The sequence below is a fragment of the Camelus ferus genome, chromosome 25, assembly GCF_009834535.1.
Source record: "Camelus ferus isolate YT-003-E chromosome 25, BCGSAC_Cfer_1.0, whole genome shotgun sequence".
NCBI lineage: Eukaryota > Metazoa > Chordata > Mammalia > Artiodactyla > Camelidae > Camelus > Camelus ferus.
Window position 1 is genome coordinate 29978808 of NC_045720.1, and position 16851 is coordinate 29995658.

The following is a 16851-nucleotide window of genomic DNA, read 5'->3' on the forward strand; positions in this document are numbered from 1 at the left end:
TATAATCACTGATAGAAGATTCTTATATCTTTAACATTTTTACTGAGTGATAGCCATTTTACAATGTTGTGTCAAATTCCAGTGTAGAGCACAATTTTTCAATTATACATGAACATACATGTATTCATTGTCATTTTTTTCACTGTGAGCTACAAGATCTTGTATATATTTCTCCATGCTATGCAGTATAATCTTGTTTATCTATTCTTATATCTTTTATTACATGTATTTATACATTCATTTAATCCTCAAACCATTTAATGAGTGTTTTTATTACCAATATTTTATTGACTTGGATATCAAGACAGAAGGTTAAGCAACTTGACTGAGGCAATAGAGTTGAGCAGTGAAGAAAATAAAACAGGTCCGGCTACTAGTGAAAGTCTCTAGTAACTCTAGTCCCAGAGTTCAGCTTCATAGATTCTAATTATTCTTTGTTTTCAATTATCCTTGACATCTATTATTCCCATTCCTCAAAACACTTACCACTTGGGGCTTTCATGACATTCCCTATTCTTGCTTCCCTGTAACCTCATTACAGTTTATTCCATGAACATGTTGATTTGAGTATGTAAAACCTAGCTGTTTCTTAAAATAAATCCACAGCTTATTTATGCAGAGAAATCCTTAAACTTCTAAAATAAAGGGTGTATATTTTATCTAGACATATATTTGAGATACTAAAGAAACACCAGTTTCCTTTTAAGAAATATTTTTAAAACATTATTTTCTGTCAAATTTCTGGTGCCTAGCACTGAAGACAAAAAAATGTTTTAAAAGAAAGCTTTTGAAATATTAGTCATTTTTAAGTGAGTCACGCCCTAAAAGAATTTGCTTGGGAGTCAAAGAAAGGTGACTTTAATATGCCATAAATAAAACCCTGATCAATTTGTTCATGCATTCAGCCTACTATGAATCTGCTCTGAAACAGAAAATAAAAGACTAAACACCAGTAGAAACTTCAGGGAAAACGTAATTTGTAGAATAGTTGTGGCCCAGACATTGTACCCAACATACAGGATAAGATGAGTGCTCAGAAGCACCAGGTCCTGTAAGAGTGAGGAAACACTTTGTGTATCTGCTACAGACAAATTCAATCCTCTGGGGACCTTGAGGCCGAACTCTTGTGAGGCTCCCTGGTCAGCTGAGGCTAACAGCAGGGCCCTAGTAGGTGCTCAATAAAAAGATGCTGTAAAAGTCAATGCGGCCAAGGTGGAGTTTACACAAGAGTAGTAGGAAGAGTTCTGAGTTCGTTCTCTAACTAGAAACTCTAGATGACCTTAGCAACTGGTTTTGCAGGTAATCCAGGCGCTAATCTTTTCTAAACTCTTAACACATTTAAAGGAAGACGGGACTAGAGACATTTTACACTGAGTGCATCTCTTTGAACTTCCTTAAGTAGACTGGGTGGAGGCCCTACCGTTTTTTATGTTGGCGCGTTAATGGGGCACCTGCAATTTCCGCCCTTCTCTTTCCCCTCTTCCTGACGGTCCCCGCTCCTCGCCCAGCTTGCAGGCCCACTCCCACCGCCAGCTGGGTTAATCGGGGCCCTGGGAACCACCGTGTCCCTCAAATCTTGCTTCAGGAGAAAACAGGTAATGATCACTATGTTTTAAGCCATTTAAGCCACTGCAGCATGAAAATCTTCAAGTGAAAGCTTTATTTAGACAGAGAAATCTAACCTACGAGAAAAGAGTCAGTACGGTCAAACCTTTTCCTTTGCCTAACTTCATGTTAAGGCCCCCGTGGTCACTTCCATCTAAGGACGCTGTCTCTTCCCCTGGGGGTTTGTAGGCTTTCAGAGAGCCGCGGCGCCTCCTCCCAGGCTCACCTCCCGCCAGCTCCTCCCGCCGGGCCCACCTCACCCCCACTTCGCGCCCACCCATTGTCCCCTCGCAGCTGTCACTGCGCGCAGATTCCCCAGCTCGCGATTGGAAAACCATCCCGTCGCTCAGCCCACACTCTGGGGCCGGATGCCTCACTCTCTTCAGAACCTTAAAAGGCTCCGGACGCCTTCCCGAGCCAGCAGGTAAAGCCACCGCGGCGGAAGGGAGAAAGGGAGGGGCCGCGCGCCCCCGTCGCCTCGCCCTGGAGGGGAGAACGGCAGACTACGGGTGGGGGTGAAATCGCGCCATAACGGCCCTCCCCAAGCCTCTGACCGCATGCCCCCACCCCCAAGTCCAGATCATAATGCCCGCGCCGCTAAGAGGCTCTTGTAATCCAGCCCCCGGGTGGCCCCGGGGACAGTTACCACCGCGAAGCACGGAGGGCGGGGCGGGCCAGGCGGCTTGGAGGGGGTGGGGGGGGGAATGTGAGAAGTCCCGGATGTTGCTGAACCGGAGCCCCTTCTAGAGGGAGTAACAAGCGCAGGCGCAGAAGGGCCGCACGAAAAGCTAAGGTGGGGGCAGGGAGAAATTTCTTCTCGGCTGGTTTAGAGGCGTGAGCCGGCGGTGGCGAGGGATCTGAGGGGAAGGCGAGGTAGGTGGGGGTAGTAGTGGCCAGGAGGGGGACAAAAAGAGGGGCTTCCTGCCCAGGCATACTCGGGACAAGAGTAGAGAAGTTGGAAGCCGAGCGGGCTGGGGAGGAGTGTTGGTAGCGGAGAGGACGCTCGCTCCTCCGCTCGCCCTCTAGCGCGGGCGGGCAGGGCGCGCGCGCTGGGGAGCGGCGGTTGCTCTGGGCCCCCAGAGCTGTGGGCACCAATCAACGGTTGCCATAGCAGCGTTTGACGTCATCGTGCGTGTGGTGCCCCTGCTGCCGGGGCTGGTGATTGGAGGAAACCCCGTGTCTGCGGAGCGGCTGTAGCCTGTGAGCAGCGAGATCCAGGGACAGAGTCTCAGCCTCGCCGCTGCCGCCCAGAGACTGCTGAGCCCCCGTTCGTCCGCCGCCACCCACTCCGGACACAGGTAAGGGACCGGCCGCCGCCTCGTCGCCCCGCTCCTTCCTGTCCCGGGCCAGCCTTCCGAAAGAGCGGGGCCGTTCCCGCTCCACATCCCCTCAGTCTCTTTCGCCCCGCGGTAGCGGCGCTGGGCTGAGGCGGAGTCTCCTCAGGCGGAGACGGGCGGCGGCTTCTCTTCCGCTGGATTCGGGCGGGCGGGCGGCTCGCGGCTGCCTCGGGCTACTTGCTTCCGGATCGACGCCGCGGCCCAGATGAGCGTCCGTTCCCGGTCGGGTCCCCGGGGGTGGGAAGGGCGCCCACAAGCTAGGTCCCCGGGGACCCGCCCGCTCCCGGGGGTGGGCCAGCCGCGATCCGACCCGCGGCCCCGAAAGCCCCCTCTTCCGCGCCGCCCCGCTGCCCGCTTCCGCCTGAGATAATGACTCGGCGGCGGCGGGCATTGCAGTGGCGCAGGTGAGGCCGCCCCCTCCCCGCCGCCCTCTTCTCCTCTCCCCTCCCCCTGCCTCTCCCGCCCGCTCCTCGGCGCAGCCTCCGCGCCCTGCGCTGCGGCGGCTGCCGCGGCACCCAGCCCTCCCCCACCCGGGCGGCGGCGCGGGCTCCGGGATGCGAGCCGAGGGGCCGGGAAGCGCCGGCCAGGTAGACCAGGGCGAGGCCGCGCTTCTGGCGAGCCGGCTCTGGGGTGGGGCTCGCCCGAGACAGCTGAATTTCCTGGGTCCCGGGGGGGGGAGGACTTGAATTTTCCCGGCGGGGTGGGGGATGGGGCTGGCTGTCTCTCTCTGGGTGGAGGGGGGCTCGGAGCCCAGGTGGGGGTAGAGACGAGGAAGACGGCGGGCGCTAGAGCGGGAGGGTTCCTCTCTGGGTGTGTAGACGCCGACTCCGCTCTGCGGGGCGGGTGAGCCCTAGCGTAACAGCCGGTGGTGGCCGGGCTAGCCTGGGTGTGGCTCGCCCCCTCCCCCACCTGCCGCAGCTGTCGGGTCCCCGTAGACTAAAGGAGCCCCCTCGGTGTCCGGTGGCGGACGGACGCCGGTGGGAGAGTGGGGTGTGTCCGTGGCCCGGCGGATCGTGGTTCCGCTTCTGCGGGTGGCGCTGGTGTCTGTTCTCCAGGCACAGGCGGGCGGCTCCCCCTCCTTGGCTCGGGCGGGGGCGCTCGGCTCCTCCCTCCGGCCCTGGTGGGGGAATTAACTCTCGGCAGTAGGTTGGGCTCCTTGACACAGATCCGCCATGACAAAGAGGGAGACTCGGGGACTCGAGCGGAGGCACACGCTTGGGCGGAGCCAAGGAGGGGCGGTGAGGATGGAGCGGACGGGGCGGACTGAAGGGTTTGCACTTTAAAGTCATGGTCGGCCAGTTTTCATCTCATCCCCCTCGATGTCTGACGTCGGTTAAGGGTTAAATGGGTGCGGCAAGGCCTAGGAGCGCTGGTTATTCTATGAGAAACCTAATCCATTTCCCCTTGTACCCGAAGGGTTGGGGAGAGAAACCTTTGTGCTGGTTTTAGACAATTTTTTATTAGAAGCAGCATTAGCCTAAGAGCATTTTCGAGTTCCTTGAGGAAAAATCAATAATTTCGAGAAAGGGGTTGAAAGGGGATGTTAATGCGATCACAAATTTTAGTTTTCGCATTGAAACAGTGTACTTCCCATTCAGGCTGATGCTTACTAGTTTAAATACTGGGGACCTGTACCAATTTGGTTTTTGGTTTTTGTTTTTAAGTATTGTGGGATTTCCCTGGGAAGGTAAAGGGAGTCATTCAGTTCCCATAGAGACAGTAGCTCTTGTGTTCATCACTCAGGCTGTACATTTTTCCTTAAAATCATTTAGCCTGTGGGATCATTGTATGACTTAGTATCTTTCTGTGCTATTTTAGGACCTTTCAAAAGAATATCTTAAGGAAGAGTATAGCGGGGGTAAATTGAAAAGTTCAGGGAGCTTTAAAATGAGAGAATTAGAAAGTCACGATAAGAGTAGCTTGAGTTTGAGTGATAACGTATTCAATTAATTTTGACTACTAGAAACAAAATGTAATTATGCATTTAAACTGAACAGTGACATCAGAAACACTGGTTCCCCTGGAGCACTTAATGTGTATATTTTAGTGCTCACAGATAGAGTTGGAGTTCCAGGACTCATGGATATATCTTTTAAGCCTATGCATATTACAAGGTACAGATAAATGAAGCTTTAGGGTCAGTTAGATACTGATCCTTGGTGGTGGTTTTATATTCAGAGTATCGTAAAACAAGCAATTTGGTTATTTCTCCGAGAAAATTGGCGTGCTATGCTCAGCTGACAAGTGTTGCAAAGATCAGTGGACTTGGGGTGGTGGGGGTGGGGTACCAACTAAAATTTAAACTCTCTTGAAAGGACTAGCTATTAAAAAAGTAAAGACATGTATTAAACTGACATGAATCGTGATTCTCGAAGTATGATAAAAAGTAATGCTCTTCATAGGTGGTGTTTTCACTGAAGAAAGCTGCTTAATTTTGGATTACTTAGTGATACTGCAAACTAGAGTTGAGATTTTGACCAAGTAAGATTAAAGTTGTTTGCAAGGTAGCCTCTTGGTCAAATGTGCTTTGACCTTATGTGAAATTAGGGTCTTCTGAGCAAAGATGAGGTAATGCAATTTTAGTTTTGCTAAACCAGTGTTAGTAGCTTTAAATGTACCTTCTGCATGCTTGAGTGTGCTTTTTTTTTTTTTTTTCTTGTTCTGAGCATCTTTTTGAGAGGCTGCATTAAATTCCTCATGTGAAGAATGTCCCATAGGTAATTAGGTTTGAGAGATTAACATAGTTTATTTACATAGTTTATAATTTTGAGTCTGTTTGTTTTAATGGAAAAAGTATTTAAATGCTACTTTTTTTTTCCTGCAGAACATTCAGTCATGGATAAAAATGAGCTGGTGCAGAAGGCCAAACTGGCCGAGCAGGCTGAGCGATATGATGACATGGCAGCCTGCATGAAGTCTGTAACTGAGCAAGGAGCTGAATTATCCAATGAGGAGAGGAATCTTCTCTCAGTTGCTTATAAAAATGTTGTAGGAGCCCGTAGGTCATCTTGGAGGGTCGTCTCAAGTATTGAGCAAAAGACGGAAGGTGCTGAGAAAAAACAGCAGATGGCTCGAGAATACAGAGAGAAAATTGAGACCGAGCTAAGAGAGATCTGCAATGATGTACTGGTGAGAATCAAACCATTCAGTCTGGCGTCACTGTGATACAGGGCACCTATAATGAATTATCAGTTATGTTACTTATAACTTTTTCTTTCTTTGATTTTTCGTTTCCGTTTAAAGATGGGGTGTTCTAGAAATCGAAGTCTTTTAGGGTGTCATTACTGAGATGTTAAAACACTTGTGGTTAAGTTTGTACAAAATAAGTGCAATGATGATTATCAGTCAGTTCAAAGAGAGACTGGTAGTATAGTTTGTTCTAACTGGAAAGATAAAGTAATAGTATTACCCTTTCAGTTATTAGAATATTTGTTGTAGTTCTAGGGCTGATTTTTTTAAAAGAACATATATAGATGCAGAAATTTTACTTACCTTGTTTTATGTAAGATGTAGTAAGAGACTTGTTGAACACTGTACCCTTCCCTGGGTTAGCCACTATAATGTGCACGTAATGAGTAAGCTACACAGAAAACTGGCGTCGGGGTTGCTTTTGCCTCTTCCTGAATTTAAGTGTTGGAAGTCTACTTTGAGCACTGACAACCACAATGAAAGGTTATGAAAAGCTCAAGCTTGATTTTCCAGGTTCAGTTTTAACTATTCAGTACCTACTGTGTTGAAGCACTGCTTCTCTAAATAGCTTAAGAGAATTGAACATTACAATTTGATTGATTTTAATGTTTTCTTCCAAATGGTGACTTTCTGCTTCAGGAAAGTTTAAATCTGAGGGTAAGTTGATAGAAAATCCAATCATTAAGCATGTAATATCCTATATACAGTAATACTTTTCCCTTTTAATGAACCAGGAGTTTTTGGAATAATATTTAAAGTGGGTTTTACTAAATGATTACCCTTATATTGCAGGACTTCAGTTTATACAAGGTTGGATCTCAGTATGATAGGGCTCTCATATGTGGAGAGATGTAGTATCCCAGTTTATCTGAAAATCCAGCTGCACTACTTACTATTTGAACCTTATTCACAGAAGAACTACTATAATGATGTTGTTGTGGGTTTGGGGTTTTTGTTAAAGTTGTAATAGTATTAGGATTCCTTTACACTAGCCTAACTAATGGAAGAGCGAGTAGCTTCAGTTCCTAAATCATGAGTATTGTTTCTCAAATTTTCTTTAGGCTGCCTTTTTAAAGAACAGTAGTTTTTTATCTTAACGTGGGCTCACAGTCTTCTCACTTGCTGTCTGTCTTGTGTGTGGTTTGTTTGTCTTTGATTGCTTACTTGAAATTTTTATATTGATAGCTATCATTTATTTCTAAGATCAGAAGGGAATTCCATTCTTTTATTGAGGCTAAATGGCAAATGCTTATCTTTTGGTTTGCTAGGGTAATAATATTTAAAATTTGAAAATACCATGTTTTTCTTTCTGTAATTAAAAAATATGTTAGGCTTTTTCCATCTTGCTCTGTTTACTGATTAGTACCTGTGTACATGTTACTGAATTTTGTTCACTCTCATGTTTTTCCCTCAATTTTTACACCTAATCAAATTTTATTCTGGTTTCAAAGAGTTTGTTGCAAGTTATAATATCCCTTAAGAAAAGTCAATTTTATAAATAAAAGGGGATGTGGTATGGTAACATTTACCCTCTACTAACAAGCTTATTTGCAATTCCAGGTAGGTATTTGCATGTTTTCCACACAAAAAGAATAAAAACTCCTGTCATTGTGAGGGTTTTCCTAGGATAAGACTGTAGTGGTTTTAATGTTACTCCCCTTTTCTTTCCTTATCAAAAAAAAAAAAAATACTGCATAGGATCAGTGGGTGAGAATTACTGGGTTAATCTCTAAATAGCTTTTCTTCTTGATATGATTATTTAAGGGGGTTTAATATTGGTCACTACCCATGTTGTTCTTCAGACTAGCACCGGCTTCTCACCAAGTCTAAATGAAATTTCCACTTTGAAAGTATAGATAAATAAAAATTTAATTGCTTTAGCATGCAAAAGGCTCAGAGAATTCTAAAGCTTTTGCTTCCAGCCTTAGTCTATTCAAAAGTTAAGTTCTGTTAGTGATCTTTGCACGGCTCATACCTCCTAATATATAGTAGATACTCAAGTATTTGTTAAGTAAATGAGCAGAAAGTCTTTGGGAAAGAGAATAATAGGAATTAGGTTAGCAGCACTGCTAATTTTCCAAGGCCTTTTCTGCTTCAACTTGGGAAAATTTGATATTTACAGATACTGTGATTCTTTACAGGCAGGCTTCTTTTCCCTATCTTTTTTCAGACAGGTCATGTTGCCTCTGGAAACATATTGCATGAAATTCCTTTTCCCCTTTTTAGTAAAATGGGAGAATAAAATACAGCAGAACTGATATTTCTTCTAGGGAAAAAAATTCTTTGAAGTGATGTACTTGGTGATTAGTGAAAGTATGCTTAATTATATCCCAGGATCTTACTTACATGATAAAAATATAACCAATTATAATTTTTATGACTCTACTTCTTCCCCCCCACAAACTTTGATTTTTTGGGGGGAAAATAAGCAGGTAATATCTTTCCAGAATTAATGTTACTGGCTTGGGGTATTAGTGATGGACCAGACCTCATTGTTTTATTGAGTACCTGTATCATACTGGCTTATTCTTTCTTCCATTAGTGGGAGCTAACCTCCACTGTTCAAAGTTTTTCTGAAGAGCTCTTTAGTCCATTATTAGGTTACTGCCATTCTAGTTATGTGCATCTGTCAAGTGTTTAGTTTATATAATTTCCTAAGAAAAAGAGCAGGGACCATGTTACTTTGTACAAGAGTCAGAGAGCATTACTGTGGGAAATGGTCACTGGTGTATTCTTCCCAACATGGACTACTCTTTATGCAAGATAATTTGCTGTTCTTCTCTTCTTTGGGTTGTTAATTTAAAATTGCAGTATGTGAACTAATGCAGTCTGTCTTTTCTACCAGATCTTAGACCAGATCTCTTTGTTAGTGGGGGTGGACCTCAGCACTAATGATGCTTAGCATCTCTTCTGCCTAATTTCACAAGAAGCCAAAAATTGGGTAGTTTTGTCTTGAAGATGATGAAATGGAAAATGAAATGAGGAAATGCATATTAGATTGAACCTAAATCAAGCTCAAAGAAGAATGTAGAGCTCCAGGTTTTGAATCAAACCAACTTTTTACCATTGAATAGCCAAGTGGCCTGAAGAAATCACTCATCTCTCAGAGAAAAACTGAGCTCAATTAAATGGGAATAATATCCACTCCATGGGAATGTGGGGAATGAAAATCATGTAATGCTCTTAGCATGCCACTTATCTCAGCTTTGGGCTTCTGTTTAAAGCAGTGACAAGAGTATAAGCTGGCCTCTAATAGTATAGAGGACTCTTAACTCAGGATTCCAAGAATTAGATTTAAAAGATCCAAGAAGCCTTAAAAATTGGGTGTTTTTTTTAGAGGAGAAGGTCCATACTGGCCAGCAAATTTTTAAAGGTTTCATTTAAAAATTTGGAAACCACTGGTGTATAAGGTAAAAAGAATGGCTTCCTCTCCTATTAGGACATAACAGTTGGGAACAGTAGTTGTGTGATTCAGTTGACTTGACTGAGTTCCATTTTATTATGCTTTTCTACATTTTTAAGGAGTGGTTTTTAAGGTGTGGTTGCTGGGAACTGGTTTTTATCTCCAGCTCATAGAACTGCCGTTGAGCAGAAGCAAGCTAGAAAACCAGGCAGCTTTGGGGTCCTTCCTAGACTGACTGTATTAATATATGTCTTGAGCTTTAAAAACTGCTATATAGAGTTTTAAGTTGAAAATCACTAGGCAGCTCATTTATTGGAATAAGGGCTTCTTAAAAGAATTCTGGTGTTATGTTCATTTTTATCACATATGTTTTGTCAGGCACTGCTTTTGATATGTTTCAGAGTACAAAGACTTCATACGACATCGCAGATAGCAACAGTCCCTCTTAGGAAAGAGTACATTAGACAGTCTTTTTGGTAATAAAATTCAGTAGTCATTTTAAAAGAGTTTTCATGACAACCATTAAGTATTACATCTAGTGAGGTATTGTACAGTTGGAGAGTCTGAGACATATGAAGTGGAAATGAGAGAAAATAAAAGAACATAGACTGGAAAGGCCTAGCATAAAGCCAGTCTATCAGTTAAGTGGGATTTGGTTAATCTAGCAAATTAAGTGATGGTTCTGTAAAAGAGTTGTTGGAGTCTAGATCATTCTATCAGAACATTATTAGGTAGGAATATTGCTTCATTTAAAAATCCTTTTCCAGTAATTTTGTAGTAAATGAGCCTAGGAGAGAGGGGTACTGGTTAGATCATGAAGGGCCTACTATATTGGAAATAAGGATTATTATTAACAGCCACGGGCAAACTTCAGACAAAAGAAATGACACAAGATTTTGCCTCTAACAAGGTAGATTGACATACAAAAACAGTTTTCCTTTTATAAAGGAAATCAGAGCTTTTGATTTGACCCTTTTTTTTTTTTTGAAGATTTGATCTCTGATAATCTGGTTCTGTTCTTTGGACTAATTTTCTCCTTTGTTAATATCAGAATAGATTCTCAGTGCCCTCCATCACAGTTTATCATCTTTTATACATTAACTTTTGGTTTTTTTGGAATTGGGGCTTTAACCTATGAAAAACTTAGGAGTTTTTTTCCCCCCTGTGAATATATCTGTTTTCGTATCTGATGAGTGGTTCTACCACATAAAGGGAGCCCAGTATAGGAAATAGTTCAGTGTTTATAATACTGAATTGTTATTGGACCATTTAGATTAATTTGACCACAAGCTTTTTATTCCAAAATAAATGATCTTTGGCACATTTACATGGAAGAATGTATGTATGAGAAATAAATTTTTTTGAAGTCAAAATTATGGGTGTTCTGGTATCAGCTGACTTAATATAGTCTCTTGAAATTGTAATAATAGGCTTTAGAATTTTTTTTTCTAGAATTCCTGAGATACCCGTATTGAGAGTTCATCCTGGTTTCCATAGCTCTTGCTTTATTACGATTTTAACATAGAGAATAAACGTTGCTCTTTAGGAGATTTAGAATTATTGTCAGTTTCAGTATGCTGCAAGCAAGAGTTCATCTTCCTTTTGAAACTACCTGACCTTTCTAGCCACCTAATTTTTAGCCATTTTCCAGCCTTAATCAAAAATGACATCTTGAACTCAACTTTGACTTCATTTTCTGATTGCAAGTAGTTATTGCTGTGTTGCTTAGATCATTGGTTCTCTCAACCCTTTACTCTCATGTTGATACTCATGTGTATGACACTTCTATGGGTAGTACCCAGGATTATTTGCTATTCCCATTGTACTAGTAGTTCTACCCCTTACTCTCTCACTCAGAAGCATATTGGCAAGAAAGTGATGTTGTAAGGATAAGCTTGACCTAGTGTTAATGGGCAAAAGCTAAATTGTAAACTTTTTACTGCTGCTGGTGGTCATTCACTTGGACTGGGTATCTTTACTGTTCTTTTCCCAGTTCCATGCTACATACAGCTCTTACTCTTATTTTATAAAACAGTTCTTTCCTTCTGTCCATTTGCTTGATCTTTATCAAAATATTCTACACAAAGCCTTTGACTCTGATTTGGTCTTCTCACTGTTCCTGACACCGACCATTGCTAATTCCCATCTTTATGGCCTGAGGGTTTCCTGCTTTATTACTCTGATTTATAGCTTATTTTAATATTGATGTCCTTTTTTTTTTTAACTCTAGAAGATTGGCTCTATTCCTTCATTTCCCTTGAAAACAGGACCATTGACGCATGTGGTGTTTAATCTGTGAAGTATGCTGAAGAAATATGATATGCTTAATGTTTAGGTGGCACAAGTTTGAATTTGGCTTGAGAGAAAAGGCATGCTTAGCCACCATGTTCTTATCAGTTCCCATTGTACTGAGTACGTTTTGCAACAGGTCATTCCGTATTTGTTCCCTAGTGAGTAATTCCCTATAATGAAGAAAAACTTGTATCTGAAAATTGCTGTGCAGTAGCAGTCATTTGTCATTTGTCATTGATAAAGTTTTACACTTTCTGGTAAGGTATAATGTGACATAAGTACTAATGTGGTGTAAAATAGTCTTGGTAGATTTCACTAATTTTTTCTGTTGACTTACTCTTTTGCTACATAGTATGGATCTTGGAGACAAGAAAGCATGGATAAATATAGCTGGCTTGTTATGTTACCAGTATGGTCCTGTTGTATTGCAGCATATTGCAAAAGGTTTCAGCATACAGGCTTTTTCTGAGTTTCTTTGACAGAATTTGTTGTGAGCTTTCTTCCCTTCTCCCCCAAGTAAAAATATGGTTACAGTGGTATTAGCCATAGTAGGATGGCAAAGTAAAAACGTAAGGTCAGTCAAATGTTAATCTGTAGAGTTAAGTAGATCAAAATAAGACTGTCTAGTGGGTTGGCCTTATTTATTCTTTTAAATCTAGGAAAGATCCATTTGTATTTAATTTTCAAGGAGTGCCCACTTTTTGTGGTATTGGAATTTCATTTATTTGAATTGTTTAATGAATTGGACATCATTAGAGAAGTTAGAAACACTTTAGTGGAGGTTAACTTCCATCTTGCAAACGAGTTTTGAGACCTAGAAGTTTTTTTTAAATTAGCAGTATTACCAAGGAACCCAGTGGTGAGTTTACTGTTTCTCATCTGAGTAAATACAAATGCGTTTCTGAGGAATACTACTTCTCTTGTTGATCCAAGACTGTTGAATTGTCAACTTATAATTATTTTTGCTTGTTAAAATAGTATTAAACACTATTGCCCAGTTTCAAAGGATACTTGAACCACGTTCAACCCAGAGACACTTGATGAAAGTTCTGCTCAGAACACATTAGCTTTAAAATGTGGTTCTGAAAAATGTACAGTTGAGGACAATGTTTTATATAGGCATGCTGTAGAATAATTAGAATAAGCAAGTTCTCAATTCAGTAATTTGATGAATATTTTACTGCTGTGTTTAGAAGATGTTTGAAAATAAGACGTATCAAAGGGATCATGCTCTTGTTAATAGTAACGACTTTTCCTTCCAGTTTTCCCTTTGGTAGTTTCCATCTGATAAGAGATGATTACCATCAGACAGTTAACTTAATTGGATCATAGGGATGAGACTCAAGAATAATCTTGTGTAATATTCCTAAAAATAAAGTAAAATGTGTACTGCCTTACTTAAAAGGGGTGATATAACCTAGCACAGGCTATGTACACTTTGGGGGTTTGAATTTTTAATTTATTTTATGACTTTGGGCAAGTTATTAATCTCTGACTCTTATTTCCACGTCTTCAAATGGGAATGGTAATGGTAGCATCTACCTCTAGGATGTCTTGTATATAGAGTTAATATATCCCCATGATGATATTAAATAGCAGATACACTGCTTACTTTCTTTTGTGCTTCTGTGATGTCACATCATTGTGGCTTGATTTATTAATTTTGGATTAAATTTAAGAGAAGTTTTAATAAACAGCTTAAACTTTAATATTTATTGATTACCTGCTATTTTATAAACCCTGTGCTATAAAGAAAAATACAATAGATATAAAGAGCCTGTGCTCTTAAAAAAAATCTCAACAACCTAGAGGGGAAAATACTATGTGTTGGTCGAATTCAGAAAAGCTGGTCTTCAACTTTTTTAAAAGTGGCTGATAAAATCTGGTCCCACTAAGGGGTTTATACGTAATATGCAATGTGCACGTGCACGTTTAAAAAACAGTAGGAAAAAATGAAGTGTTTTAAACAAACAAAAATGCTTTGTGATAGAAATATTGAGAAATGGGGCCTTGGTTGGTGAGAAACTTCAGCCCAGGTCAACATTAATGCCAACTCTGAAAGGGGGTCTGGAGGTAGGGAGAAGGAAAGCCCTCAGAAAGTGTCAGTAAGTTTTAGCAGTTACCGCCCAGGGCTCGGTGGGTTATTTTTGGTATCTTTCACTATTTTACTTTGAATCTTTAGGAGGTACATTTTGAATATGAAATTTAATTCTCCTGGGGATTATTTTGCTAGCATTAAGGATCCAGAGGCAGGCAGTTTGATTTAATTTAGTAGTTTTTAGTCCCACTTATTGTTAACCTTTTCACCCAATTGATTTTTCCAAAAAAAAAAGTTTGTGTTTTTTTTTAAGAGCACTTGAGGCGTTCTATAAGCATTGAGTTTTTGTGTGGTTATCTTTTGGTTTTTTGGCAAAAAAAAAAATGGAGCCAACCACTCTTAATTTTTAACAGGAATTTAAATGAAATTTTAGGCTGGTCTTAATATTCCTTAAATACCAGGGATAATCTATTTGGTATTCTTTTTGGTATTTTAAAAGTTCAGTGGTGAAAATGTGCCATCTATTTCTTATTAATGATAAATGCATTCAGTTAAGTGATTGGTCAGAATTCTCTATGATTCCATTCTTGAACTTTATTTTAGCAGCTGTCTCTTTTCTATATGACCGTATCATTTGTAGAACACATAAAATTTTAGTCTTAGGCCAGCATTGCACAGAAAGATGAGTGCGCAGAACGTCAAAATGTCTGCAAATGTCTACCAGATTAGTTCTTAACCACCACCTAATTCATTAGCATTTTGGTGGAATACTTTTCTAATTGGTTGGAAGCAACTGGTGAAGTTGCAAATGAAAGAAAGCCATTCCAGCCACGAGAGGGAGTAAGAGACTAATTTCCAAATTGATGGGCCTCTCTTGCGACAAAAATAGCTGCTTTTTTTTTTTTCTTTCTTTCTTTTTTTGAGAATTTTGAGGGTTCTAGGAATGATAAAAGTCTTAGTGGCTCTGTAGAATACAGTGGAAGTCCTGGGGAAATTTCCTCTGTGCACAAGGGAATTGTGCAAGACCAGAAATTTAAACTTCTACATTGTGCTGTGGAATTTAAATTAAGTTTCATACTGATGATATTTAAAATGACATTTGTGGGGCTTTTGAGTCTTTAATAATAAAATAAATTAGGAATTGAATTTTATAGAATCACTGAATTTTAGACTTAAAGGAGCATCCAACCTAGCTTTTTCATTTTCACAGGTCAAGAAGCTGAAGCAGAATAAGACTTTGTCCAGTTACTTGATCTGTATGCATGTTTGTTCTTTTAAAATCTGGGAGAGTCCCTATTGCGTTTAATTTACAAGGAGTGCCCAATTTTGGTTGTATTGAAATTTCATTTATTTGAGTTGCTTAATGGGTTGGACATTCCAGAATTAGAAACGTTTTTTTAGTGGAGGTTAAATCCCATCTTGCAAACTGGAAAATTTACCGTTTTGTTTAATTAAAAGTGATGGCTTTAGTTTTAGACTATATTTTAGGGCTCTGTGCTTAAATGAAAATAACAAGAATCACACTTGAGAGCCTTGTGCCTCAAGTTCTTGGCACTTTTTCTATTTTAGCTGTCGGGATTTTTTTGAGCCTGTCTGGTACGAAAGGATAATACCTATTTTCTGACCTCTTTTCTTAGTTGTGTTCATGGAAGAGGGCGGCGATAGTACAATCTAAAACAGGAATGGGTTATGGAGGCTTGGTCTTCCCCGTGCTCATATCTGGTATGGTCAAGGCAAAGGAGATTGACCCAGCTATGTTTTCAAATTGCAGTCCATAAATGTCTCAGTAGAGGTTGATTCTTTTGCTTTGATGTTCTGGGACTGCTTAATATTTGCTTAGTGACGTTTTATATATATTTTTATCTTAATGGAAATTAAATTTAACACTGACCAATTGGTGGAATACTGTTAAGACAAAGTGGGAACCTCCTCTCCACCCCTCATATTTTTATTTACAAATGCATCATTTGTTTTTGTGCTGTTTTTCTCCTTAATACAAGTTTTACCGGCCCAATAAGGAAATTTAAAAAACACAAATGAGCACAGAAAGGGTATATGGGTGGAGAGCAAAACTCACTGGAAATGCCATCTTCCAGAAATAGTCACTATTAAAAAGAGTTTTCCTTTAAAACTTATTTTTATATAATGGTAATATCAAGTAACCAAAAGGGAAAATAACCCTTTCTACATATGGTAGTTAAACTGCCTTTCTGACGAGTTACTTATTTTCAACTCTTTATTTTGAAATAATTCAAGTTGGGGGGGTAGAATTTCCCATATATCCTTTACCTCATTCCCCAAATGTTAACATGTGTAACTACAGTATAATAAACAAAATCAGTAAATTAATAAAATAATGAATAAAATAAACTGTTATATAATCTGTAGCACTTATTCACAAATTATACCACTCACTGTCATTGTCTAATTCTAATCCAGAATTCAGGATCACAGTTTGCATTTCATTGTCATGTCTCCGTACTCTCCTTTAATTTGAATCAGTTTTTCAGTCTTTGCCTTTCATACTTTTGTCACTTTCTTCAAGAGTACTGGCCAGTTATTTTGTAGAATGTCAAATTTCAATTTGGATTTGTCTGGTGATTCCTCATGAGTAAATTCAGATTTTGCATTTTGGGGGGATATTCCTGGAAATGATACTGTGCCCTCCTTGGTGCATCATAATAGCAGACACATGCTATTATCCTGTTACCTAACTATTACCTAGATAGGACATTATATTTTTGAGTTTAAACAACAGTGAGGAGTTTTAAAATCGCTCTATGGTATAAAAGTATCAAAAAAAATTTTGTAGATGTCCCATAAGTATGATTACTTCATCAAAGGTTAGAACTAAATATATTTTGCCAACATGTTTTCTAAATGGATTATGTCATTTTATAATAAATGGATTACTTTTTGAAAGGGGGCAATATCGCAGCTCTATAACTTATAATTTTCCTTCGAAATACATTTTCATTAATTGGATT

At 40.4% G+C, this 16851-nt stretch overlaps 1 protein-coding gene across 2 annotated transcripts in view; it reads left to right on the forward strand.

Moving 5' to 3' along the window:
• The first annotated feature begins 2343 nt into the window (after positions 1-2343).
• Positions 2344-16851, forward strand: part of YWHAZ (tyrosine 3-monooxygenase/tryptophan 5-monooxygenase activation protein zeta) — a 30239-nt gene continuing 15731 nt past the window's right edge. Inside the window, exons 1-3 of one of the 2 annotated variants that reach the window (XM_032468168.1) lie at positions 2344-2478; positions 2720-2903; positions 5767-6071. In XM_032468168.1, coding sequence (XP_032324059.1) covers positions 5778-6071 — 294 coding nt within the window. In that variant the 5' untranslated portion in view covers positions 2344-2478; positions 2720-2903; positions 5767-5777. Of the gene's footprint in view, positions 2479-2559; positions 2904-5766; positions 6072-16851 lie in introns of those variants that run through there. The other variant, XM_032468169.1, reaches the window with a different exon arrangement.